Genomic DNA, 27,720 nt, shown 5'->3' on the forward strand with positions numbered 1-27,720 from the left:
ACACTTCGACTTCCAGGAGAATTCGTGGATCCTTCGTCCTGTTCAATGAACATGGATCTAACCTCCTACACGAACAGGCTTACAAACGCAATGCGTTCAGTTAAACCTGCTTCCACTCGACCTCAATCAACTGATGTATTCGTTCAACCTGACCTACGATATAGTACACACGTTTTCGTTCGTCGAGACTCGCATCGACGACCATTCGAATCAGCGTACGAGGGACCTTTCAAAGTTCTTCAACGTGAATCTAAGTACTATATAGTCGATAAGAACGGAACAAATGATAGCATCAGCATTGATCGCTTAAAAGCAGCGTATTTAGAAGGAAATCCTATTCACGTCGACTTTCCTTCGGTACAATCGCACAACACGACTCCTACACTCATAATTCCCCAACCGACAACCAACACTAGCGACGATACTCCGAATGTATCTGAAAATAATCCTAAAACGACGCGTTCTGGAAGAAGAGTAAGATTTCCAGAACATTTAAACGACTACTGCACGTAAGGCACTACTCGACGTTTTATCTTATCTCGATCTTTCTTTTTACGACATACAATTTTTTTTTAAACAAAACGATTTTAATATGCCTATATGTTTATATTTTTATTTTAAAAAAAACAAAACAAAAAAATTATTTTCTAACGCTATTACGTGTGCTTGGTTATATACCATTTTTTCGCCGACATTTTGTTTTTACGCACATACGAGTGTATTTCGACATGCACTTACATATTCTATTTTCTTTTCCAGGACGGCTGGAAAAGAACAATGCAGTTTACGAGGAGTCGAACTTTTCGTTGTGATTTTTTACTATGTTGTACCTCCGTCCCATATAGTAAGGAAAGACGACCAGACGCTGCTACACTTAGTAAGCTATCAGAAGGGTGTTTACCAACGACAAACTCGTTGGGTTTAAACTTCTGGCTGGCCACGTCTTAGGGTCGTCACTGCCCCACTAGGGGGGGAGTGATCTGTAGCGGTAAATAAATCCCTAAAATAAATAGCTCTGTAAGTTTTCGACATTGGATGCTGACCATATGTTTTAGTGGACTCATCTAGCTGAAGGCTCTCGGTCAGGCATCCGTACCAGATCACGTGTGGTAACGCCGTGCTCAACAACAACCGCAATCGCTAGCCAGATTAGATCAGAGAATTCCGATATATTGGTCATCGCCAAATATACTCTTCCGATCTCCTCGACTCTGTCTTTTGATTTCTCTTGGTGGGAACGAAATATATTAGAAGGTGTTACTGGTAGAAGCGTTGTCAAACACTGAATACTTGTGACATCATCACCAGGATGGGTTTCACTCTTACGATCAGATCTTGGTAGTGCAATTTGTGGCTCACAATTTGAGTCCACCAGTGAGTCACTAACTACCTGTGTACTGCTTACAGCTTTTTTCTTTTCGTTTCGTTTCCTACGTACCGTAGTCCATTTTTCATCCCTCTTAACACTGGGACTATTTGGAACGGTGACTGTTTTATCCAGATCTTCGGTTCCCACCAAAGGTGCATTATTAACAATGTCAGTACTAGGTGGTACTACTCCCCCTGTTAATATCAACGAAGACTTCACTTTTACGTCGGTCAGAGTCGGTTGTTTGAGGCGTCGCGTAATAACACTGACACATTCGTCACTGTCAGTGCCCGTACGGGCACGTGTTGTCGGCGCATATGCCATCATTCTTCTTATAGGCCAAAGCCAATAGGCTCATTGCCTCCTGTATTAGCAATCCCTTGTTGGCACAGCAAAACATGCAAAGCCAATGTGAGTTAGGCTTCGAACATCTTTTATATGCAGTGGGACTTAAACGGGTGCACATTTATTAATTATTATTAACCACAGAAGTCATATTACCTATATTATGTATCATCACGATGGCATCGTCTTTGTTACTTCAAGAATGAACGTTAATAGACATGGTGTGGCTGAACTCAATTCAAATCTATTAATGTCTTGATTTGACCGCTTCTGAAAATTTTCACGAGTTGTCGATGTGACGCACCAATCATTTTGCGATAGTTTGACCTTCAAGTGCTCGCGACCTCCATCAGTGGACGATACCTTAGGAGCGTTGCCACAAAACAATGAGGCTAAAGATTGTAAGTTTTAGATTTTGACCCAGAATCCATTCATCTGTACGACCTAATAGGATTTTCGCATCATAGTCAATACCAATTCGTAGTGAAAATCAGTCTTCAGTAATAAGGATAGTAGGTTTATGAACCTGTGTTAATCCTGACACATTGCTTTCCAGTGAAGGTCCAGCTTTTCCTTGAAAGTATTCACTGATGGGGCTGATACCACTTGTTCGGGTAAGGCGTTACAATGATTGACTACTCGATGAGAAAAACGGGATCCCACTTTAAGTTTATTAGATCGTGGTTTATGAACCTTCTTACTATGACCTCGGAGATTATTAGTGCTGGGGGAGCAAAAAGATAATTCATATTAACACCCAAATCGTAATTAAAGATACGAAATGCCAGTATAAGGTCACCTCGTGTCCTACGATACGACAAGGGGAAAAGATTTAGGCGTTTTAAGCGCTCATCGTAAGGGAGTCTAGAAAGACCCTTCACTAATTTCGTTCCCCCACGCTGGACACGCTCAAGGGAGTTAGTATCCTTTACCAGACACGGGCTAGCTGCTTGGATACAGTACTCTAAATGTGGTCTAACATATGTGGGATATAAAATTCGAAACGTTTCCTCGTCAAAGCATTTGAACGCTCGGTGAAGTGACCATAACGCACGAAAACCTTTGACAGCGGCTGCTTTGCAATGCGCAGTTGTTTTTAAATCATGACTTAATATTACTCCTAAGTCCTTATGCTCTTGAACGCATGGAAGAGGTTTATCCTCAATAGTGTAACGGTAACTATTACCGTGACCGATGTGCATTAGTACACTCTTCCTAGCATTGATTTCTAAGCCCCAACCTCTAGCCCATCTAACTAAATCGTCTAAGTCAGCTTGAAGATCCACATGATCAGCCGCACTTTTTATTGTTCTCCAGATTTTTACGTCATCCGCAAACAATAATGTCGACGACCTAAGTAACAGCGTTAACTCATTAACGTAGAAAAGGAAGAGCAGAGGGCCCAAGATGGTGCCTTGGGGTACACCACTTTTGACCGGCTTCCAATCGGGTAGCGTTCCATTGACCCTCACTCTCTGTCTGCGGTCACATAAGAAATTTCCTATCCACTCATGTACAGTACCTATTATTCCGAAGCTCGTGAGCTTCTGCATAAGACCTACGTGTGAAACCTTGTCAAACGCTTTGCTAAAATCTATGAATATCACGTCGACAGACAGACCGTGATCTAGGGCTGCTGTCCAATCCTCCCTCGCAATAAGCAAGTTAGTCAAGCATGAACGCTTGTTACGAAATCCGTGTTGCTCAGGAGCTAACAGATTGTGTAAATCTATGTGGCTTAGCAACCTAACCCGAATTATCTTTTCGAGTAACTTAACGACTATGCTAGTTAGACTGACAGGCCGGTAGTTAGATACTATCTGTCGCTGACCGTCCTTAAATATAGGACTAACTATAGCGTCCTTCCAATCTCTAGGGAGTTGAGCGAGTGAGAGGGACATGTTGAAGAGTGTCGCAAGCGGTTTTGAAATAATGTCCGCAATAGATGACAGCAACCGTGGATGTAACCCGTCAGGGCCCGGTATCTTACCAGGTTTGAGGTTAGTTATCAACGGAAGGACAGTTTCCTCAGTCACCTGTACAGATTCAATGGTTGGCATCTCGGTGTGAGTGGGACAAGTATTTGTCACAATAAACGTAGAGAAGACTTCGCTAAAATAATCTGAAAAAGTCTCAGCTTTTGCTCGATCTGATTCAGCTAGTAATTCTGAATTTTCGTGTAACAGTAACGGGGAATACCATCACTACGTTTCATTTGCCGTTTAACATACGAAAACAATCGTTTCGGACAAGTACGGCTATCATATACTAACTGTCGTTCGTAAGTGGTACAAGATTTGGCTATGGTTTTCTTACAGATATTACGGTATTTTTGGTACTCACGCTTAAATGGTGCATGACCTGTCAACAAGAAAAGTCCCAGAAATGTTTCCTACGCTTTAACAGCTTCCGGTTTTCCTTATTAATCCATGGAGGGCAATATGATAGCTTACGTGCTGACCATAGGATAAACGGGGACGTTACGGACTCGAATGTAGCCTTAAACTTATTCCATTCATCTTCGATCAATCCATCCGCGTCGACCGACCAATCAGTCGAGATAGCACAGTTTCTGATTTCCGGAATATTAGCTCGCCAGATATTGGGACGGGGTGGAGCAGATACGAATTGTATACCATGTGTCCTAAACTTAAAGTGAATTACAACGTGATCACTGTTCACTAGTGGAGGAAGGTGCTGGATATCAAAGACATCCTCAGAGTGATGGATGAGGGCGAGGTCCAACAGTGACGGATTATGATTCAAATCAATATGTGTCGGTTTTGTGATACATTGTATAAGTGCACACTGAATAACGGTAGATAAAAGGTCGCTATCAAAACCACTACCTGGAGCTGTAAGCTCTATCCAGTTGATATGCGGTGCGTTGAAGTCCCCAATGATGAGACAACATTCTGCCATACTCCAAGAACAGATGTGTCTTAGGATAAAGTCGTCAGCAAGACAAGACGGACTACGGTATATTCCCCTATAGTCACTAACCCATTTCTAGATTTAATCTTACAACATGCAACCTCACACGTGCCACTGATATGAGCCTCCGATATGGTTGATTGTATACGGAAGTGATCCCTAACGTATAATATTATACCTCCCCCTTTGCGACTTGAAACTCTATCAATTCTGATACAGATATAACCAGCAATGAAAGGAGAACAGTCTATATCAACGGTGAACCAAGTTTCTGTAATAACGATTATATCGGGACATAATTCTTGCACTATCAGAGTTAGCTCGGACGTTTTATTTCTAAGACTACGAGCGTTCGTGTAGCACACACTTAAGGTGTTTTGGAAATCAATCGTTCTACCCATACAGGCCTCGGAAGCATTGGCTTCCAAGACCTGACTACCCAAAAATCCTTAATGGTAAGGTTATTTTCGACATTTAATTTGCGAATCCTCAACTCCGTAAGAGCATTCTTCCACTTGATTCGATCCTCAAGCGGCCAATCTGGTCGAATACGGATATTTGAGGTACGAGTTTTCAGTGCGCTTTTCAATAATATGTCTCTTTCTTCAAAACTCCCGAGAACCAGCTTCAGGATCCTTCTTGGTTGGGTCTCGCCTCCAACCCATTTACCAAGTCGTATTACTTTTGTAATATGTACCCCTGAAACCTCTTCAGGTAGTACATTCCTTACCACAGACTCCACTAACTGCAGGTCATGTGCGTGTCTTCTAGCAGGGTCGTTATCTTTCGACTCCTCTAGATTCCAAATAATTAAACTAGGGAGGGGTTTAGCTTCTTTTGAAACTGTGTTCACAGTTTTCGACCGTGACGTTAGATCCTGTATTTTAACTACTGGTATCTTACGATTAGTTTTTATTTTAACAGAGTCCTGGGAGTCAAGCGAATGACTCACAACAATATCAGACGAAGCTTTAGTATGGGACTTTAGCGGATTGGTCTGAGAGTCCACCAAGGACTTACCAAGTAAACAGTCATTAGTTTTAGTTATCTTTCCTGCTCTTCTGCGTTTTCGCGTCATCCATTTTCCATCAGTCGAAACGTCTACATTAGAACAACTCGGGACAGTAATTGTTTTATCTGGGTCACCGGTTGCTGCTGTAGCAATATGGCCACCAACGTCTAATGACGTGTCACTCACTGATCGTTTCGGGGAGAACGTTTAACTGCGGGTTGCACAGGTAGATGTCTGGCTTGCGCCGTGATAGCACTTACGACACTAACGCAATCTTCGCCATCAGTACCAATGTTATCAGTACAGCCCTCATCAACCTTCTTATTAGCCAACACCAGGAGACTAATTGCTTCCTGGATAAGCAAAGTTTTGCTCGAGCAACAAGAACTACAAAGCCAATGAGAGTTGGGCTTTGAACAACTTTATATGCAGTGGGGCTTAGTCGGGTGCACATCTTATAGAACCACTTATTACACTCATCACATTGCATCCCTTCATCCACGGGAAATAAGCAGTATGGTTGTCCACATTTATGAGTAGACCTAGCCATCTTGAAAATCAACTAGAACGGTGACAAAAACAGGATATGTAAAAGGATTTTCAAACCTTAACTAAATAAACCAAGTAAAAGTCGACCAAGTATGCTTCGATGCAATAAATACACAAAAGCAAAATCGAAAAACTCAATAAAATATCACTTTAACTGGGGTAGATGCAATTAAAGTGTAAACAGTAGTTTCGATGCGTAATTTACGGTCAAAACAGTTAATTAACTCAACGAGAAAGAATACCACTGTCCTTTTAAATAGAGCGCGAAATCGCCTGGGGCTGTCGGGATAATTAATATAGACATAGAGTTCGGATACATTTTTGGAAAGTTGATAAGCGTCTGATATAGGCTGGTTAGTTGCTGTGAAGGATGTGTAGCTCGGCGTATAAGGTAATATGGAAACGAGAGACAAGTATGGTCACACAGCAACAACTTAGGAATGGCATTCACCTCAGGGTTTAGAGAAAGTGGAACTTCACTGCGATAAATTTTACACCATGTAATCCAACATCTCCAGCCGTTGATGACAAGCGCCGTACAGGTTTCAGCAGGAGTCCCACCCCTTACGATCATGGGTAAGGTCTAGTCTTCAGTAATAAGGATATTAGGTTGGTGGACCTGTGTTCATCCTGACAGATTGCCTCCCAGTGAAGGCCCAGCTTCTCGAAAATATTCACTGATGGGGCTGATACCACTTGTTCGGGTAAGGCGTTCCAGTCATTGACTACTCGATGAGAAAAACGGGACCCCACTTTAGATTTATTAGATCGCGGTTTGTGAACCTTCTTACTATGACCTCGGAGATTATTATTGCTGGTGGGAGCAAAAAGACAAGACATCTTAACACCCAAATCGTAATTAAAGATGCGAAATGCCAGTATAAGGTCACCTCGTGTCCTACGCTACGACAAGGGGAAAAGGTTTAGGCGTTTTGAACGCTCATCGTAAGGGAGTCTAGAAAGACCCTTCACTAATTTTGTTCCCATACGCTCAAGTGAGTTGGTATCCTGTATCAGACATGGACAAGCTGCTTGGATACAGTACCCTAGATGTGGTCTTACATAGGTGGGATATAAAATTTGAAACATTTCCTCGTCAAAGCATTTGAATGCTCGGCGAAGTGACCATGACGCACGAAAACCTTTTACAGAAGCTGCGTTGCAATGCGTAGTTGTTTTCAAGTCATAACTTATTATTACTCCTAAGTCTTTATGTTCTTGAACGCATGGAAGAGGTTTACCATCAATTGTATAATGGTAACTATCACCGTGACCGATACGCATTAGCACACTCTTCCTAGCATTGATTTCTAAGCCCCAACCTCTAGCCCATCTAACTAATTCGTCTAAGTCAATTTCATGGATTAGTAGCATGTTATGATCTTTCTGCCCTTGGCTATGTTGTGGTAATTTTATGATATGATTTGATAATTTTATACAAATTTAAGACTGTCATCTTTTTATATTTCAGCTTGTTTTCTGAATCATCTTTATTAATGATTGGAAATATACCGGCTGATCTACTAGATTTGTCGACACCAAGTGTGATTGAAGGTAACCGATTGTTCTTTTCGGGTTTCAATTCACCTACAGATAGTTGTTGAAAGTCTGATAAATAAATATGAACGTTCAGAAATTTACACATGGCTTGGAACCAATATTCTAATATCAATCAATCCAAAAAGCGCCTGTCCACAAAACTACTCATGTGATAATTGGAATGATTTTAATGAGGTTATTTGTTTGATTTTCGTATTAGTTAAAATCTACTTAGATTCCCGATTGTTGGAGAAAGCCGCACGTTTTTTCTATGGCTGAAGAGTGTTTATATCAGTTATCATCGACACAAAATAATCAGTCGATAATTATTACGGGCACAAGTGGGTCTGGGAAAACAGAAGCTACTAAACATATATTACGCTACTTAACCTACAAAAGTAGTATAAAGCGTCAGAAACAAATGTAAGCTGATTATTTTCTACATTTTTACTTAGTGTTAAGTTGGCCGAATAGTCTTCTGTCAGTCACAAACATATATTAACTGGCTCCCCCACTCATGCGATGTACGATAACCAGTACATAGAGTATCGTCTATTATTTTTTGAAGTCGTATTTGACAAAAAGTATGGATTTATTGGTTTATATTACGGCTTATTGTAGACATTTTTCAACGTAACGATTGAAAAGAGGTTTAAAAACAATCATAACATGACATGTGCTTCAAGGTTAATTAAGGCAAATACTGACTCAGTTATGTAAGAAAATGTGTATCTATAACCTTGGATAAAAGCACTGATACAATCAACTCAATAAATTAATCCATACACATTTGTAAACATGATACGAAACTTATGTAGATTCACTTTATTTCCTCCTGATTCCCACCTCTTTGAGACCTAAATGTCATGTGTCCGATCTTATGCTGGCTTGTGAGTGTACTAGAGAAAATTCTAAATTAAGAAGGTACAAGTTTTTCGATCCTTCTGTTGATGTAGTTTTTATTCAGAGCATACTTTGCGAATTTCGTATTCTCAGTAATGTTGGTCTTAAACGCTTATTTAAAAAAAATTAAAATTTTATTTTACTTTCGACAGAGCAAAAGTTGAAACTTATATTGAACACACACTTATACAATCGAATCCTGTGTTAGAAGCTCTTGGTAATTCGTTTAAATGTTTTGTGTAAATTATTGCTTTCTAAATATCGATTTTTTTAAGGCAATGCACAAACTCAATTTAATGAAAATAGTTCACGTTTCGGCAAATATATACGCCTATTGTACGATCGGTTAGTTGTACATTTCTATTGTAAATCCGAATGTCCTTTTTCATTTTTATTCGTAAAGAAATCAAATTCTCGTTGCAGCAAAGTTGCAAATTTATCTTTTAGAAAAGCCTAGAGCTGTATTCACTTCTCAAACGCTTTTCTCGTCATTTCATGTATTCCGTTGGGTAAGTACACGTTTTTTTGTTTAACTGTTTATTTATTCATTTGTTTACTGAGAACAGATTGAAACCAGATCACTAGTGAACAACAGTGTTCCACATGTTCATGTACTAGATCACCGATGCGTACTATAAGATTTGCAAATAATAACAGATCACTAGTTCCTTAGTCAAATTTACTGTTTATAGTGGTATATGACTTCCTTGTCGTTCATATTTCAGACTATATTCTCAGTGTCTAGCTTCCATTTGAACCTTAATTTATACTACTAGTGCTATTTGATGTCTTTCCTCACTTATCTTGTTAGTCTCACTTTACTGTGGAGGTATTGTTAAGATTGCTGACTTTATAGTTTGCTTCGGAATTGATCTTAGTTAGAAAACCATTAAAAATTAAGAAGCACTGGACACCTGTCATGTCCTACCATGGATTTCCTCAGCATCTATGACCACTGGGGTTCAATGATGTTGGGCGTGAAACAGTCGCTCATCAATGGGATCATAAGATCTTTGCTAAATGTCAATTAAAGTTAGAAACGTAAACCACTGGATGTCAACTCGATGATCCAAAGATTAAGCGCTTGCAACGTGTTCTGAACTCGATTCCATGTGGTCGGGGTCGTGAACACTCACTTCTGAAGAGTCGCACACTGAGACAAAATAACCGTCCAATACTTTCTGATTTTCAGTGACTGAGTAACTAGTATCAGTCTGTAATCTAGATTATTAATCTCACTCTGATGTAACAATTCGAACCAGTGTAATTTTGTCCTATATTTATTAGTTAAGATTAGTACCTGCTTCGGTCTGGGCACCCGGGCAGTATCACAGCCCGCACACACAAATAGTGTGGCGCATATATATTTGGTGCCCTCTTATACCAATATTTATTTATGTGTTTAAATAAAAAATAGTTAAGATTAGTACTTATTATTCCTTTATTATTGCTTTTTCTATTCCATCAAATATTCTTGTGGATAAATTTTTCAACTGTTCAGTTTTTGGAATCTTTATCAAAAGAAGATCAAATACAATTTGGTTTGATTGGTTGTCATTATTTAGTGAATGATAATGATGGTAGTGATGATCTTGTGTTACAAAAGTCACATTCCAACTGGTCTTGCTTAATTGAAGCATTTCGATCATTAAATATTAAAGATGAAAAATTGCTTGAATTTTATAAATTACTAAGTGTAATTTTACTATTGAATAGTGTACATTTCATTTCTTCGGAGTCTTGTGTAAATATTGACTTAAGTCAAATAAATTCATCATGTCTTCCGTCTAACTCACCTTGTCATTCGTCAAAATTGAATGATCAACAAGATTATCGCCACCAACATCAGGAACGTCAGTATTCAGATGATCCCGCCAGTTTAGCCACTATTTCTATCGATGATATACAGAAAGGTAAGTTTCATATCATTTTTATTTATTTATAACAAGAAAAACTTGTTAAAAAAGAGCACCAAATATATACGTTACACACAAAAAAGACGTTTCAGTTAGAAATATGACTAGAATAGGTTTCTTTCAGTTAAGAAATTGAATTTCATATTCATGCAAAAGTTGATTTAAAACTACAATAAGGTTACTACTGGCTTCTATTCTGAGCTCTGTCTAATGAACACCAGGAACTAAAACATGAGGTCTTTATGGACCAAAAATGACTTCATACGACAGTTCCATGTCAGAAAAATACAATCTCTGTCTTTTTTCCACCTTATTTCAGTGTCAACAAATAAGGCTAAGTGCGGAAGTCAGTTGGATGACATTCGTAAAACGTGTATTACTCATCTAATAGTTCAGTTGGTGTTATAATATGGGATTTTCATTTAGAAACACTCATTAATTTATTGATACGGATAAATAGCTTATTTCACAAGAGTACAAGCAAACTGGAAAACAGTTAAATTGACCCGATAGTTGCTTAATTTCTAATTCTTAAAACATCTGAGCTACATTTTTGTTTATTTTAGCACTGAAAATCAAACAGTTGGTTTTTATCATTAGAAACGTATAAGACATCTTATAGAATTTGGCAGCAGATATAGTGAGCACCTGATTAGGTATTGAGACATATATGAAAAGAAAAACAGTGGTCACTTATTTATATGACAGTTTTTACACCCGTACTTACTACATTTTATAATATATTCACAAATATTTCTTCAAATCATCACATTTTTATTTTCCATGTGCAGTTACAATGGCTGGGAAACTCTTAGGTATTCCAGACGGTGAATTGCTTCATAGTTTTCCACAACAATTTATAACACGTCTTGTTCAAGCTGGTTCCAACTCATATCAATCCAGACGAGTGACAACTTATAAATGTGCGTGTACAGTTTCTCAAGCTCGAGAACAACGTGATTGTTTTGTAAAAGCTTTATACAATAGGTTAGTGTATTTATTTGCTTCAACTGTGATGGCCTTGTGTTCTCTGGGTTGTTACATATGGCTAACTATCTCCTCTTTCGAATCAGTCCTTAGTTATGTAGGAGTAATATAACGAAAACTGAGTGTGGCTAAATCGTGAGGCAACATCAATACTTGGAGGTTTTGATTATTGGTCTATGTTATGTACGTATATGACGACTTTCTGGTTGGAGCCTTTGCCAGTCTTAAACTATGGCTGGTAATTTTGTGTGAAATGACTTTCATTCCGATCGCAGCAACCCAATCGAACTCGCTCTTAATCTTCCCTTAAATCTTAAGTTTGAACTGAATAAAATGTGACTCATTCATTCACCATGTACACATTCATGTGTTCTGTTCCTACCCAAATAATTTGTGGTTTTAATTAAAGTTAGATGTTAGTTATCAGTGGAATCCAGTATTTATGCTTCGTCCTCTTTCGCATTTGCCAGCTGGGTGTACCTGCATCTCAGTGTCGTTCACGCTAAGAGTTGAACCTCAGTACCTTTCACTTCAAGCGCCGACTCGTTAAACACTGAGCTACTGAGTCGACATAGCTACCAGCTAAATGTCGATTCAGAGACAATCCTCTAATGATGTACACATCCCAGTAGATACTGATAAATTGCAGTCTTCAACATCAACAATGGGGAAATGCGAACACTTACAAGTCAAATTTGCGTGATGACTATCAATACTATTTTGATTATTCAGTTTTTGAGGCTTCAACTCACTAGGTAAATTTCACTGATTTAAATCTGAAGCTTAATGTCTTTTCCTAAAATTACATCTTATGATTTACCAGACTTTCCCTCTTTTTTCTGCTTCTCATTTATTTAGTTTCATCTTTCTCTCTGTTATGATAGTCTACGGTAATTCCGAATTTCGAACGTTTATGAGATTCTTTTAATATGAAACTGGGTCTTCACAAACTAGATATGTGAAATAAGTAATACACTACAACTCTTCAACTCTCGATCTTTATGCGAATAAGAGGGAAAAAAACAGGACTTTCAGGAAGTGTCAAATATTCTCATAGGTCATAATTGTAAAAGGATAATCCTTTTGATATTGCATTAGGATCCAGAAAGAATGACGAAATAAAAGTGAAAACATTCAATCAGTTGATAGCTAACGTAAAATCAACTAGGAAAAATGTTACCAAAGAATTCCTTACATAGCAAACCTATCATTTGCTAACCAAAAATTAGATAATTTGTCACATTTCTGGTATTTTCTATTTATAATGACATTAGATGTAACATTTTGAACCAGTAGACATTCACTCCAATTTCGATATTATCTATGACTAAGCAACAGAATCAAACCGTAATTAATATATATTTATTCTTATTTTTACTTCTCATTATATTAGTGTAACACTTAAAAATTAATACAGATATTACTTAACCGTTCACTTATAATTTTGACTAGTTCATTGATAATTCGAATAGTGTACCGAAAACAAATGATATCTAGGTGGAGGTTTGTTCTCTGAGCTGGATAGTTTGGTTGTGGAGTTGATCAGGTCGTTCAGATGGACGATGAAAGCTCCACGATCAAACCATTCAAATCATAGGACGAAACTCCACCTAAATTATCCACTTTAGCTACAAATATTTTCCACCACCACAAATTATGTCTCTTGCTATCAGCTGTTAAAAAGATTGTGTTGTGGGTACAGCGAGATTTCTGTTCCATAAGTCTATCATGTTATAATCGTTTCAGATTTTGCTTTACCGTGATATATTATGTCATCCATGATTTGTTAGCTTTTCTTAATGTTTGTAATTTTGTAGTTATAATTTTCTAATTCATCATTATTTGCTTTTTAGTCTATTTCATTTCATGGTCGATTTAATAAACAAACAGTTGAATTTCGATAATACTGAAGGTGTTGTTAATGAATTGGGTATGTTGCTACCGGCATTATTATAATTATAATTATAATTATTATTATTATTATTATTATTTTGTCAATCAGTCATAATCAACGTAGAGTTTGATGTAAATGTGCATTTGACCAAGTTGTCGTACCTTATTTGCTCGACGAGATGAAACTAATGTAATGAATAAGGAAGGAGTATAAATGGAATGGTAACAATGATAACGTCAAATACTGAATATTGAAATTATTGTTTGAGAGAACTGAATTAAAAAGTGTACATGGAGGAATATTGGGACTCAGGATTTAGGATAATGCTAATTTTCACACAAAATCTCTAACGTCTGGTCTCAGTTATCATGCAGACCCTAGCCATGTAGTCTTCATCTAATAACATAGTTCAATACTGCGGATAATGAATTTATGAACGTATGCCACATTTTGGTTTGGCCCGCTAAATTTCTTTCAACCTACTGAGGTCAGCGTAAAATTGTGGGACATCAATATAACTTACACGATATTTTGCCCATCAATTAACAAGCTGTTCAATTAGCTATTTTTTTCACTGTCTAAATAAGCTAACTGTATTCTGCAGCTAAACTTTTATTCGGGTACCTTGTGACTATACTATCTCATAATGAAGGATAATGACGTCACTACAAATTATCGTTGGGACCCAAATATCTAGCATTAATTTTAAGTGTTTCAGTAACCAAGGTCGATTTTATGTTAATCGATTTACTGCTACAATTTTTCACCCAAGGGTTAATGGTACTGACTAATTACACAAACCAAAACTTGGTGTAGCTTGGGTTCCAACCCATGCCTTCATGATCCAAAGTCTAATATTTTAACCAGTAAGCATCTTATTTAACATTGAGACCGAGGTGATTCCAGCAGGATTGATTTCCATCAAAAATCTGGCCGTATACTTTCACCGTCTGCCCTGTCCCTCACCTCATTTCAACAAAGCAACCATAGAGAAAATTCCATGCTAGGATTGTGGTGCTTACTATTTTATGAATACCCGTTCCTTCGGAATTTACTGTTACAGTAATTTTCACATCATTTGTCTTCATGACTGCTACTGCATTCATATGGGCATATATTCTAATCGATATCCAGAAAGAAAGACTTGCGTTAAGTCGGTTTGATGATTCTCCTGCCTGTAGTTAGATACTACTATAGGATTTAATTTGTCCTACAGATATTCCACCGGAACTGTAAACGCGATACTGATGACCCAGAATCTATGTGGATTAAGCTATAGTCAAAACAAGGACAATTTGACTTGAAAACTTTATCTGTTTCTAAACGTAAAAATAACAATTCGATTAGTACAATAATTAAAGGAATTATAGTCATTAGGTGAAACGCGTGAACATTCCGGTCAGTATTGCGTGTCTTATCGAAATGAAAAGAAAACTAATATAATAGGGTAATAACATCCTTCATTTGGCAGGTTACATTCAACAGGGATAGTCTACAGGCACATTAGACCAGATTGATGTGGTGAAAGTTTAAGCAACGATTTGATTGGCTAGTTATGGACATAACTAACAACTACATCTAGTGTGACGGTTTTTATCTATGATTTAAAAAACTAATGGTTCAGTTTTAGCAAAACCTGGTAAATAAGCATAAGTGGTTCCAGATCCAGGAATACCTCCTCCTTAAGAAAATTAAATTATGTTGTATAACTTATGGTAATCTGATGAGTAGAGTGGATCAGCTCCAAAGCTCTGAATTGAGTGACTGCGCACTGTACATCCGTAGTTATTGAATTACACAAAGTAATCCAAAATCTTTTAGAGGAAACGTCTACAAAGAATTGGATTGTGTTCTCTATCTTCCTTTACTCTTAACGCCTTATTCTTTAATCCCATGTGTTCTTTGTGAAATATTTTGTGTTCTTTTAGGATTTCGTCCCTATTGAAATGAATCCTCTTCTCTTGTCATTTCCCTCATATTAATTTTCTCGTTGTGCTGATATATATATATATATATATATATATATATATATATATATATATATATATATATATATATATATATGTTTTTCAGGTATCCTTGATCTATTCGGTTTTGAATGCTTGGATGTAAATAGTTTCGAACAGTATTGTATTAATTATGCTAATGAACGTTTACACCAAACATTTATGCGTATTGCTGTTACGAATGCATGGGCGGAATTAGAAGAGGAAGGATTATCTTTTCAATCTGTAGATAATTTGTTGCCAACTGATACTACCACCACCACCAACGTTACCAATACTACTAATATGAATATTACTGATAAAAATATTGATGAATACAAACCCCGGTTAGATTCATCATTGGAAAAATGTTATAATACACATACTGTGAAAGCCATAGAAACAAATGCCAATTTATTAGAAGAAGTATGTACATTGCTTTATTTATTCTTATGCTAATTAATACGTTTTGTAAATTGAGTTAATTGTAACACACACAGTTTAGCAAACTCAGTTTTGTTATTAGTAATAGTTAGTTGATATAAGGAAAGTATGAACCTCAACAAAATGATTAATTATGTTTATATGGAATAGATTATATCAGTGCAACTGTTGGTAATCTGATTGGCCCCCAAATGCACTGGTACGACCGAGAGTGGGGAGAGTCAGCTCTTCCTCTCGAAATGCTCTCACATGGCCACGCGTATATAGCCTCTGTCAAGGAAGTCCTACTCACCGCCTTCTCGTGGCGAGGGCGTTGTTTACAAAATTGAGAGGACGAAAAGCGAATATTCTGCTCTTTAACCGGGTTGGTGGACACGGAGAGTCCACCTAGGGATGTTGGAAAACCCTGATTCGAAACCGATGGTGTATATGGGCTCCAGTAACCTGAAGAAACAAATGGCGTATGAACTAATCGTCGGTCACCGGCTACCATGGGACTGCATCTCCTTACTTTGCTTCACTGCCTTGTGGATCAGACCTTTAGGTCAAAGGCTCCGGGCGTGGCCGTCTAAGAGAACCACCTGTTTCGGTTTGGGCCTTTGGGGAGTTTCACAGCTCTCAAATCAAATGAGATTTGTGTGGCGCAATATGTATCTGACGCCCCCTTGTGCCAATATCTATGTGTTCAAATAAAATAATAAAAATAAGCTGATTGGCGATAAATTTGATTTTAATGTATCTTGAATAGTAAGGTAACATTAACATTGATCACTCGGTAGTCCCATGAGATTCAAGAAACGCTTTGAAGGCATCAATGATCAAAAACCTGTAGCCTAATCATAATATTTGCTCTCGAAAATCATGTTTCACAGACATAAAGTAAAACGGAACGGTCTTCTGTATAGTATATACGGCCTTTGGTTGACAGATGAACATCTCACCTACATAATAATTGGCACAAATTGGGAGAGGTTAACCCAGCTTTTCTGATTTCGTGCCAAAATATCATCAGACATCAACTCGTTACTACTTATCGGTACCTAAATGACAAGACGGTTCATTCATAGTTGTCGTTTATCTGAACTATTTAGTGGCTATCCGTTTACCTATATGGACTAGTTTGTTGAACAAAATAGCTTGTATCTACAGATATAGTATTGGAACATTATTCTATTATTACAATTTATTCAGATTAGATTTATTTAATGAATATATGACAATCAGTGATAATCTCATTGATATTTTTATTCTACTCTGGTCAGTGTAATATATTGATGTAGGTGGTTGGTAATTTTGTATTATAACGCTTCTTGATCTATCAGTTTATTATCTTCTGTATGTAATAACGTTGTACACCGAAAATCAGTACTGCTCATCCAAGAAATTCTTTAAAACTGTTTATTGTATTTGATCACCGCTCTACTAATTTCACTCGGTCTAGTAGATTATTTTCATTGATTAACTCAGTGACCGCGTAGACAGATTTATGCACTTGGTTTCAAGCCACACTGTTTGTATGATCTGACTGGTGATAGTAAGCAGCTACTCAAAGCTAACTGGGTTGAAAGTGAGGTTTAAACCCGCAAATTACTTGTCGAAAGCCGAATGTTTTATTTACTAAATCAATACTCCCCGAATTGGAGTGAAGGCATCAATACCATATATTTCAAAGCATAACACCATCTTAATGTAGATGAGTATTGTATAAGGATCTTAGACAAATCTCAGCTGTCAGATATTTCGTGTGTTGATTGGATCAAATAAACATCAGGGACGATGTTAAATGACGTGAACTTCTAAAGGCTTTTTCAGTTCTTCCATTAGACAGTCTATGCTCTAAGTCTGCTTAGTAGCGAAACAGGTGTCACATAAGTACATAGAACACTTACTCTGAAGTAAAACTTATACAAGACACTAAACCGTCTACTGATTTTTCAACTGATGTTGGTATAATAGAAAATAGTGTGTTGATATCAGCACGGCATTTGACTCATGAGATGGTGAAGAAGATTTGCAGCTAAGTTAATAATTTTGATGGGGTTGTGTTCTATGAGCTGGATGGTTTGGTCGTGGAGCTGATGAAGTCATTCAGATAGACGATGAAAGCTCATAGAACAAAACTCCACCAAAAATACGATCCTTTTATTTTAGCTAGAAATAAACGTAGTAAAATTGTATGAGTGAATGAAAATGAAAAAAAAAACATTTCAGACACCAGACATATGTCTTAATATATGACTCAGCAACTACGACCTCACTGGAGAGCAAACTCGGAACCTTTAAGTTTTACGGGGAACGGTTAATTTTTAGACCATTCAGTCTGCATTCAATAATTCGACTTTCTAACTTCAATTAATTCACGATATTGCTAAAGAGTACCATGCTAGGCAGAAATAGCTGCTCATTGCCTCTTGTTTTTCAATAGTTGACTGATTAATGTTTATCAATTATGTAAACTATGCAATCCAACAATTTTTTGAAATCCCCAATATTACCAATAATTCCCCCCATTTTTTTATGGTTGTTCATTATTATTAAACGTTTCTCTCTTTTTATAGGTTTGTCTTTTAAATCGTGTTCACAATGTGAATTCTTCGATGAAATTATCTTCAACTATATCCTCTAATCAGCTATTAGATCCACGTGAATTAGATTGGATTAATAAAATGCAATCAGTGTTTACTACACCCAATTGTTCAATTTGTTTATATGATGGTAATTTTTCTTTTCTTTCAAACAAACTTTTCAATATTTGTATTCTGTTAATTATTTGTTAAGAATTAAATATTTTTTTTGCTGAATTTACTTAATTTCCGTCATAAACGGATTGATGTCAGTAAATTGGTTGCAACTTCTGTTCCAAGTAAGCATCGAACCGAGCTAGCTTCTAGGCTAGCTACCATCGCACCGAAAAGTATAGATGAGCATTGGTTGAAACTCCATGACACCATGAAAATGGCGAGTAAAGCCACTTGCGTCTTCGCGAAACGTCCCGCTTATAAGCACTGGGTTTCTTCAGGTTCCTTACAACTCATTGAAGCCCGTCGGTCTACTCCGGGTGACCGTGAGTTTGACCACAAGCGAAAGATGTTACGTAATGAAATCGGGCAAAACTTGCGTAAGGACCGAGGAGCCTGATGGTCGGAGCGTGCTAATGAGCTGTAAGCAGCAACTGCATCTGGTAATTACCGGAAGCTCTTCCAACTCATCCGAGCCACTGGCAGCAAGAAGTTTGGTGTGAGCGAAACAATCTGCGATGATGATGGGATGCCAATCACTAACATCCATCGACGTCTTGGACGATGGGCAGAATTTTTCGAAGGGCAGTTCAACTGGCCTGCTGCTCCGGCAACATCGGTCAGACTGTCCTGCCCTCCATGGCCTGTGACGACTGATCCATCAAATGAGGCGAAAGTCCGTAAGGAACTCTAACTCTTGAAGCGTTACAAATCACCTGGCCCAGATGACTTACCTCCGGCTCTTTTTAAAGACGGTGGTGACTTTCTATCTAAGGAACTGACTGTGTTGTTTACAAAGGTTTGGGTGTTAGAGTGTACCAACGTCATGGAATGAGTCGATAGTTGTCTCTATCTTTAAAAAGGGTTCACGTCGTTCCTGTAACAACTATCGGGGGATAAGTCTACTTCCGATCGCGTCCAACCTATCGGCTCCCGTCATATTTCTTAGGTTGTTCAAACCCCTAGAAAGATTAGCTCGCGAGGAGCAGTCTCGGTTTCGTTCTGGTCGAGGATGTATTGATCATATCTTCACCCTCCGCCAAATGTTAGAACACCGTCATACTTATTAAGGGCCAACAATCGTAGTGTTTCTTGACATTAGGGCTGCCTTTGATTCGTTGAACAGGACTGTTCTCTGGGATTGTCTATTGAAGAAGGGTGTGCCTGAGAAGTTTATTAACATCCTAAAAGCCCTATATAAAAACACCTCAGGCAGAGTGAGGGCATACAACCACCTCTCTCCATTATTCCATTCGAGTAGTGGGGTTAGGCAGGGTTGCCCAATCTCACCATTCCTCTTCAACTTTGCCATCGATGACATTCTGGAAACAGCTCTGATGGATGTAAGTAATGATGGTGTGGATCTGTTGCCTGGAGAAAGACTTCTCGACCTTGAGTATGCGGACGATATTGTCTTACTGTGCGATAATGCCCAAGGCATGCAATCCGCACTTAATCAGTTGGCAATCAGTGTCCGTAAGTATGGTATGTGCTTTGCACCTTCAAAGTGCAAAGTACTTCTACAAGACTGGCAGGACTCTAATCCTGTACTCACCCTGGATGGTGAGCAGATAGAAGTAGTTGAGAAGTTCGTGTATCTGGGTAGCTGCATAAGTGCTGGTGGGGGTGTGAGTGATGAGATCAATGTACGTATAGTGAAAGCCAGAGCGGTTTATGCCAATCTGGGCCATCTTCGGCACCTTCGTGATGTTAGTCTGGCTGTAAAAGGTCGGATCTACAACGCGTCGGTGAGAGCAGTTTTGCTCTATGCATGTGAAACCTGGCCTCTCCGAGTTGAGGACGTTAAAAGACTCTCTGTGTTCGATCATCGCTGTCTCCGAAGGATTGCTGACATCCAGTGGCAACACCATGTTAGTACTGCAGAGGTTCGGCATCGTGTGTTCGGGCACAGAGACGATAATGCAATCGATGTCACCGTCTTGAAACACCGACTTCGGTGGCTTGGACATGTTCTGCGAATGTCCTCCCAGAGAATTCCACGTCGTGCATTATTTGCCGACTCTGGGACTGGTTGGAAAAAGTGGAGAGGCGGTCAGTGCATGACATGGTCTCGTGGTATGAAAGAAAGCTGCAAAGGACTGGCTTGTGTTGGTCCTTCACGACTCCCTGGTTGGGGTCCGAGAGATGGTGCTACACAGTGGCTAGAGACGTTATCAGATATGGCTCAGAATAGAAGCCAATGGCGATCCTGCTGTAACCTCCTTTTACTTTCTTCATAAAAAAGGTTGTATCTTCCTTAACTGAAAGAATTCTTTCTGGTTGTACCTTTCTGTTTCCCCCATTATTATTATTATTATTATTTTATTATTATTATTATTATTATTATTATTATTATTATTATTATTATTATTATTATTATTATTATTATTATTATTATTATTATTATTATTATTATTAACGTTACCATACACTAATCTGTGGTCATTATTATCCTTTTTTTTCTTATACGCACCTTACATTATTTTTCTCTTCCCATTCTCATATGTATCTGGTGCCCTCTTGTACCAATATTTATGTGTTCACATAAAAATAAATAAAATTTCTATTCAAAGTTCATCGAGTTCTTATTATTTGCTTATTTACACTTGTTACTCCTCACGGAGGAGTATAGGCCTCTAACTATCATTACCCATCGAACCGTCCTGAGTAATCCGTTTGTTGTCTGCTCCCGAACCTCGGCTCAGTGTGATCAGTTTGGTGTTCTCCGTGTTGTATTTGAGGATCATGCTTTTTCTTTTTTGTATGTTGAGGCCTACTATTGCAGAGATTTTTATTACATTGGCTGTCTTTACCTTACATAGAATATTATTTTGTATAAAATATACTATAAATCAAGTATAATAGATGGCAGATATTTCATTAACAAACTAATGATTATTTTTAGTGTAAGAGTACAAACAATATTATTTAGCCCTGGTACGGCGGATTGTGGGAGCAATCACCTCTCCCTCTCGAAATAACGAATCAAGTTCAATATTGAACATTACAAGCTATTTGTCGGTTATAAAGAAATCTTAATATCTGACTTCATGTGAATTTTTGTATTGATAATATAATGTGGACTTTACTATTAAATCATTTAGTTCAGAGAATGTAATTTCAGAAAATCTTCCTCATTTATTCTTTTTTTGGGAATGCTTCCGTATGGCTACTCATTTCTCGTTATTGAGATCCACAACAAATAATGTATGTTTCTATCTCGGTCACTGTTTACTATGAAACTGCATCTCGTAACTTTGCTCAACTGCCCCATGGATTGGATCTTTAGGTCGAATGCCCAAGGATTATTTTTTTAAGCAATTAACTACCTACCAGAAGATATCACTGGGTTGTGATCAATGTCAAACGTGTGTCGGCTACCTCCAACCACCATCTCATCTCAGCACAGAGCACACGATGTCCAGTCATCTAGACCAGTGGCCGCGTTGCAACTTAGTCTGTAGAATTCTATCTGCATGAAAGTGGATCTGACACACTTAACAATGATCACTACCCAGTGGTTAGCTAATTGTAAATGGTATTGTGTGATTTTGAAGGAAATGGTGTATTCACTCCACCTTATTGTCGTTTTTTTTAAATAACTGTTTTCAGACCAGATTGTTCGATCACCTCGTATGACCAATACTAAGAAACATACACAACCAACATCTTGTCATGTAATCAACAAACAAACAACTTCTAAACCATCTCCGTCAAAATTTAAAACTTATTCAAAATCAGCATGTGATCGTTTCATTGTGAAACATTATGGTGGATCTGTTACATACTCTGTTTCAGGCTTTGTGACTAAAAATCTTGATCGTCTACCAGTACATTTATTGACATGGGTAAAAGACTCTTGTACTACTACACTTGATGGTGACAATAATAATCCTTCTACTACAAATAATAATAATAATCTTATCTATTTAATTCTAAGTCATGCATTAGATACAGTTATGAATAATAATTCAAAGCATCAAATGAAAAGTTCAGCACAGATACGATCACCCTTACGACAAATAAACATTATTAATGATAATCAAATAAATAACAGTTCATGTAAACAACTCAACTCATCAATTGTAAATAACATTTCAGGTAATTGTTTATATTTTTGTATTATTTAGTTATTGAAATTGTAATGAATTAATAACTTAATGCTGAATATTTGTAAATAGTCAACTGCAAATCCTTGTCTCATATGAGTTTTGTATGGAAAATTGGGGCATTGCTTAACTTGTTTGTTCTAGTTTCTATATTGCTTATTCTAGTTAAGCCACGTTAGGTCATTCTCTGTAACTAATTGTTACATTTCGTCCTATTCATGACTCATCAGCTGAAATGTACTTGCATTCGAATGAGTTCTGTTATTCACATTGAAATTTGAGTCGGATTATGATTGGTTAAAAAAAACTTAAGTGTTATCCTCTAGGCTACTTATATTACAATAGTTACCAATATGTTCAATGCCTATGATGTTTCTTAATTCTACTGCCAGCTACTGTTCAACATATAGTCAACCTATAGCTACATTATAAGTTGAACTTATCCATTCAAAAAGCCTATTTGCAAAGAGAAGGCTTGATTAATTCGATTTTTAATAGTATCACTGGTGAGTAAAATACAAACTATAATCCTAGAGTAGCAGAAAACCAATTAAAATATTCAAAGGCAATTCCAATGAATAGAATAAACGGAGAAGAGAAATGCAGAGAATCTAAAGTTAACTGATGGATTTTTCAATGGTTGAGGTCATGAGTCAATTGAAGCTAGACCACCATGGAAAACCTGGAAGCATTGGATAGCCGTCTCGTCCTATTGTGAGGAACCGTTGAAAATCAAATTTCACTGGACATATGTTTCATCCTAGTATAGAACTCTTCAACAATTCAAACCCATAACCCTACTAAAGGTCGGACCAATAACCTTCATGTCTTGTGGCTACTGCTTAACGACTACAGTCACTGATTCAGATCCCTGCTGGGATCGTGGGCGTTCATTTACGTGGATTCCTGTACTGGGACTAAATATCTGTTCAGTGATTACCGGTTTACAGTGGTACCCAAGCTGAAATCAATCTGTGTTGAATACACCTCACAAATTAAACAAATCTCCACCATATCCTTTGAATTGTCCAGATTTTTCCTTCATTTAGTCATGTCTAATTCATTTATGTCGATTTCAGGTGAGTCGTAATTGTAACCTTTCTTTACTCTTTTCTTCATTCTCTTCGATCATTTCATTATTTTACATAAAGGCGATGATCAGCATAATGTGAATAATTCCATTTCTCCTACAAATAATCGATTGAATGCTAACAATACACGTCGTTTGAATACCGTATTTGGTAATTTTAAAGTAAGTCCAACATTCGAAAAATCAACATGGATCATTTGAGTCATTGAAATTATGTAATAAAATGTTTCCAATTATTCAGTACAAATATATAAATAATTGAAGCATATGTATGTTGAGGGATTATGTTAAACCAGCATACAGACAAACATGTGAAAAAAAAACTAGGAAAATCGTTTATTCACTTATGTCGAGCCAAATACAAATATCTCCTACTCTTATTAGCCACGTTTCGCAGCCGTAAAGTAAAACAGGACAAACTGCCGTTCAGTATACTCGTCCCTTTTATTGATAGACGGATATCTCGCCTTCGCCATGGGTGACGTAAGTTGGTAAATGCGAAGCGAGCTTTTCGTATCCGTGCTCATATTTCGTCAGACACCAACCCATTAGGGCTGATCAGACTTCCAAGATAAGTGAAGTTGTCAACGCATTCGACTACTTCACTCCCTACCCTTAGTTCAGGTGTTGGCGCAGACCAGTCCTGAAGCAACAACTTGGATTTAGAAGGAGAGAAGCGCATCCCAAACATTCTAGAATTGTTGCTCAGTGCTATCAAAGGCTCTGCATTTTATCAGCGTCTTCATCAACTTACGCCTGTTACTCCTCGCGAATTAGCATAGGCCACTCACCAGCATTCTCCATCCAACCCTGTCCTGGGCAATCCTTTCCAGCTCCTTCCAGTTGTAATTCATCCTTTTCATATCTGCTTCTATTATCCGACGTAATGTATTCTTTGGTCTTCCTCTTTTCCGCTTCTCTTCAGGATTCAAAGTTAGGGCTTGCCTCGTGATGCAGTTTGACGATTTGCGTAATGTATGTCCTATCCATTTCCATCGTCTTTTCCTAATTTCTTCTTCAGCTGGAAGTTGGTTTGTTCTCTCCCACAGAAGGCTATTGCTGATGGTATCCGGCCAATGGATGTTGAGTATCTTGCGTAGACAGCTATTTATAAATACTTGTACTTTCTTGATTGTGGTTGTTGTAGTTCTCCAAGTTTCAACTCCATACAGTAAAACTGCCCTGACGTTGGTATTGAAGATTCTGACTTTGATATTGGTTGAAAGTTGTTTTGAGTTCCATATGTTGTTCAGTTGTAAAAATGCGACCCTTGCTTTGCCAATCCTCGCCTTTACGTCTGCATCTGAACCTCCTTGTTGATCTATGATGCTTCCTAGGTATGTGAAAGACTCTACATCTTCCAGAGTTTCGCCATCAAGATTGATTGGATTGCTGTTTTCCGCTTTGAATTTGAGGACTTTGGTTTTCCCTTTGTGTATGTTGAGGCCTACTGATGCAGAAACTGCTGCTACACTGGCTGTCTTTATCTGCATTTGTTCGTGTGTATGAGATAGGAAGGCTAGGTCATCTGCGAAGTCCAAATCGTCTAATTGGTTCTGTGCTGTCCATTGTATGCCGTGTTTTCCTGGTAGTGTTCGAGCAAAGAGCCTTCACAAGGTTTATGTACTTCTGTGGTACGTCTCTCAATGACAGACACTGCAACAGAATCTCTCGATCTACAGAGTGAAATGCTGCTTTTAAGTCAAGAAAGACCACCATTGTCGGACGCCGATAAGTATGCCTATGTTTTAAAACCTGACGAATGGTGAATATGTGGTCGATGCAGCCACGACCAGATCTGAAGCCAGCTTAATTCTCTCGTGTTTGCAGTTCATGAGTCTTAGTTAGGCGTCTGATAATTATCGAGGCTAGTATTTTAGATACTGTATTAGTTAAACTAATCCCTCTCTGGTTATCACATGATGATTTTGACATAGTTTCACGTACCATATAATCACTATCGATGACTGACATTATTATCCCAAATGGTTTAAATTAATGATACATTCAAACAACTTGTAGCCAGAAATTATTCAGAATTAGTGATTGATACATTTGTTTATTGAAATGGAATACTGAGATGAAAATATATCTAGATGCACAACTGTGTATCTCGTAATATATTGAATAATTCAATTCACTCGGTCGGTTCGGTTCGAGAATCTGATCTTTGAGGTAATCGTCCGTGCTAATTGTGAAGCAACAAGGATGAAGGATATCTGCATATCGAAAGAAATTATGTGGACAAAAGAAATACATATGTTCATATTGATTTGACTCACAGTCAAGAAAAATAACAGATCATTAAAGATGAGAAGTTCTTGGTGCATAACCTTTAAGGTCCCTCTTTTTGAGTAATTGGTAAAGTGAGGAGGAATGTTATAACCAGTTGTATATTCTGTGCAAGATAACTGTGGATTTACACGTTAGACAGGTTGGTGTATTATAGTTGGTCTAGCTTTATCTGTAAGTTTGTCTATAATTGAGTTTTAGAGGATTTTGCCTATGCCAACTACATAAGATTTATTCGATTGACAATTCTATCATGGTAATTTTTGCAGTTGTTGTTGTTGTTTTTGTTGTTGTTGTGTTCCCATCTATTTTTTTTCACTAGTTATAGATGACTATAATTGTTTTGTAATGGTACCAGAAATAACCCTATTCATGTGTTCATAGGAATTCCTATTCTCCCTACTATTATCCGACGTAATGTATTCTTTGGTCTTCCTCTTTTCCGCTTCTCTTCAGGATTCAAAGTTAGGGCTTGCCTCGTGATGCAGTTTGACGATTTGCGTAATGTATGTCCTATCCATTTCCATCGTCTTTTCCTAATTTCTTCTTCAGCTGGAAGTTGGTTTGTTCTCTCCCACAGAAGGCTATTGCTGATGGTATCCGGCCAATGGATGTTGAGTATCTTGCGTAGACAGCTATTTATAAATACTTGTACTTTCTTGATTGTGGTTGTTGTAGTTCTCCAAGTTTCAACTCCATACAGTAAAACTGCCCTGACGTTGGTATTGAAGATTCTGACTTTGATATTGGTTGAAAGTTGTTTTGAGTTCCATATGTTGTTCAGTTGTAAAAATGCGACCCTTGCTTTGCCAATCCTCGCCTTTACGTCTGCATCTGAACCTCCTTGTTGATCTATGATGCTTCCTAGGTATGTGAAAGACTCTACATCTTCCAGAGTTTCGCCATCAAGATTGATTGGATTGCTGTTTTCCGCTTTGAATTTGAGGACTTTGGTTTTCCCTTTGTGTATGTTGAGGCCTACTGATGCAGAAACTGCTGCTACACTGGCTGTCTTTATCTGCATTTGTTCGTGTGTATGAGATAGGAAGGCTAGGTCATCTGCGAAGTCCAAATCGTCTAATTGGTTCTGTGCTGTCCATTGTATGCCGTGTTTTCCTGGTAGTGTTCGAGCAAAGAGCCTTCACAAGGTTTATGTACTTCTGTGGTACGTCTCTCAATGACAGACACTGCAACAGAATCTCTCGATCTACAGAGTGAAATGCTGCTTTTAAGTCAAGAAAGACCACCATTGTCGGACGCCGATAAGTATGCCTATGTTTTAAAACCTGACGAATGGTGAATATGTGGTCGATGCAGCCACGACCAGATCTGAAGCCAGCTTAATTCTCTCGTGTTTGCAGTTCATGAGTCTTAGTTAGGCGTCTGATAATTATCGAGGCTAGTATTTTAGATACTGTATTAGTTAAACTAATCCCTCTCTGGTTATCACATGATGATTTTGACATAGTTTCACGTACCATATAATCACTATCGATGACTGACATTATTATCCCAAATGGTTTAAATTAATGATACATTCAAACAACTTGTAGCCAGAAATTATTCAGAATTAGTGATTGATACATTTGTTTATTGAAATGGAATACTGAGATG

The 27,720-nt window shown here is 37.8% G+C and overlaps 1 protein-coding gene across 2 annotated transcripts in view; it reads left to right on the top strand.

Moving 5' to 3' along the window:
- The first annotated feature begins 2,042 nt into the window (after nucleotides 1–2,042).
- Nucleotides 2,043–27,720, top strand: part of MS3_00006012 (uncharacterized protein) — a 43,744-nt gene continuing 18,066 nt past the window's right edge. The window contains exons 1-14 of one of the 2 annotated variants that reach the window (XM_051214102.1): nucleotides 2,043–2,115; nucleotides 7,681–7,763; nucleotides 7,807–7,943; nucleotides 7,984–8,171; nucleotides 8,804–8,868; nucleotides 8,927–8,996; nucleotides 9,055–9,160; nucleotides 10,153–10,564; nucleotides 11,359–11,554; nucleotides 13,408–13,484; nucleotides 15,522–15,859; nucleotides 18,436–18,592; nucleotides 22,228–22,716; nucleotides 23,876–23,976. In XM_051214102.1, coding sequence (XP_051067230.1) covers nucleotides 7,706–7,763; nucleotides 7,807–7,943; nucleotides 7,984–8,171; nucleotides 8,804–8,868; nucleotides 8,927–8,996; nucleotides 9,055–9,160; nucleotides 10,153–10,564; nucleotides 11,359–11,554; nucleotides 13,408–13,484; nucleotides 15,522–15,859; nucleotides 18,436–18,592; nucleotides 22,228–22,716; nucleotides 23,876–23,976 — 2,394 coding nt within the window. In that variant the 5' untranslated portion in view covers nucleotides 2,043–2,115; nucleotides 7,681–7,705. Of the gene's footprint in view, nucleotides 2,116–7,680; nucleotides 7,764–7,802; nucleotides 7,944–7,983; nucleotides 8,172–8,803; nucleotides 8,869–8,926; nucleotides 8,997–9,054; nucleotides 9,161–10,152; nucleotides 10,565–11,358; nucleotides 11,555–13,407; nucleotides 13,485–15,521; nucleotides 15,860–18,435; nucleotides 18,593–22,227; nucleotides 22,717–23,875; nucleotides 23,977–27,720 lie in introns of both variants that reach the window. The other variant, XM_051214101.1, reaches the window with a different exon arrangement.

The sequence above is a fragment of the Schistosoma haematobium genome, chromosome 2 (assembly GCF_000699445.3).
Source record: "Schistosoma haematobium chromosome 2, whole genome shotgun sequence".
In the NCBI taxonomy this organism is placed as follows: Eukaryota; Metazoa; Platyhelminthes; class Trematoda; order Strigeidida; family Schistosomatidae; genus Schistosoma; species Schistosoma haematobium.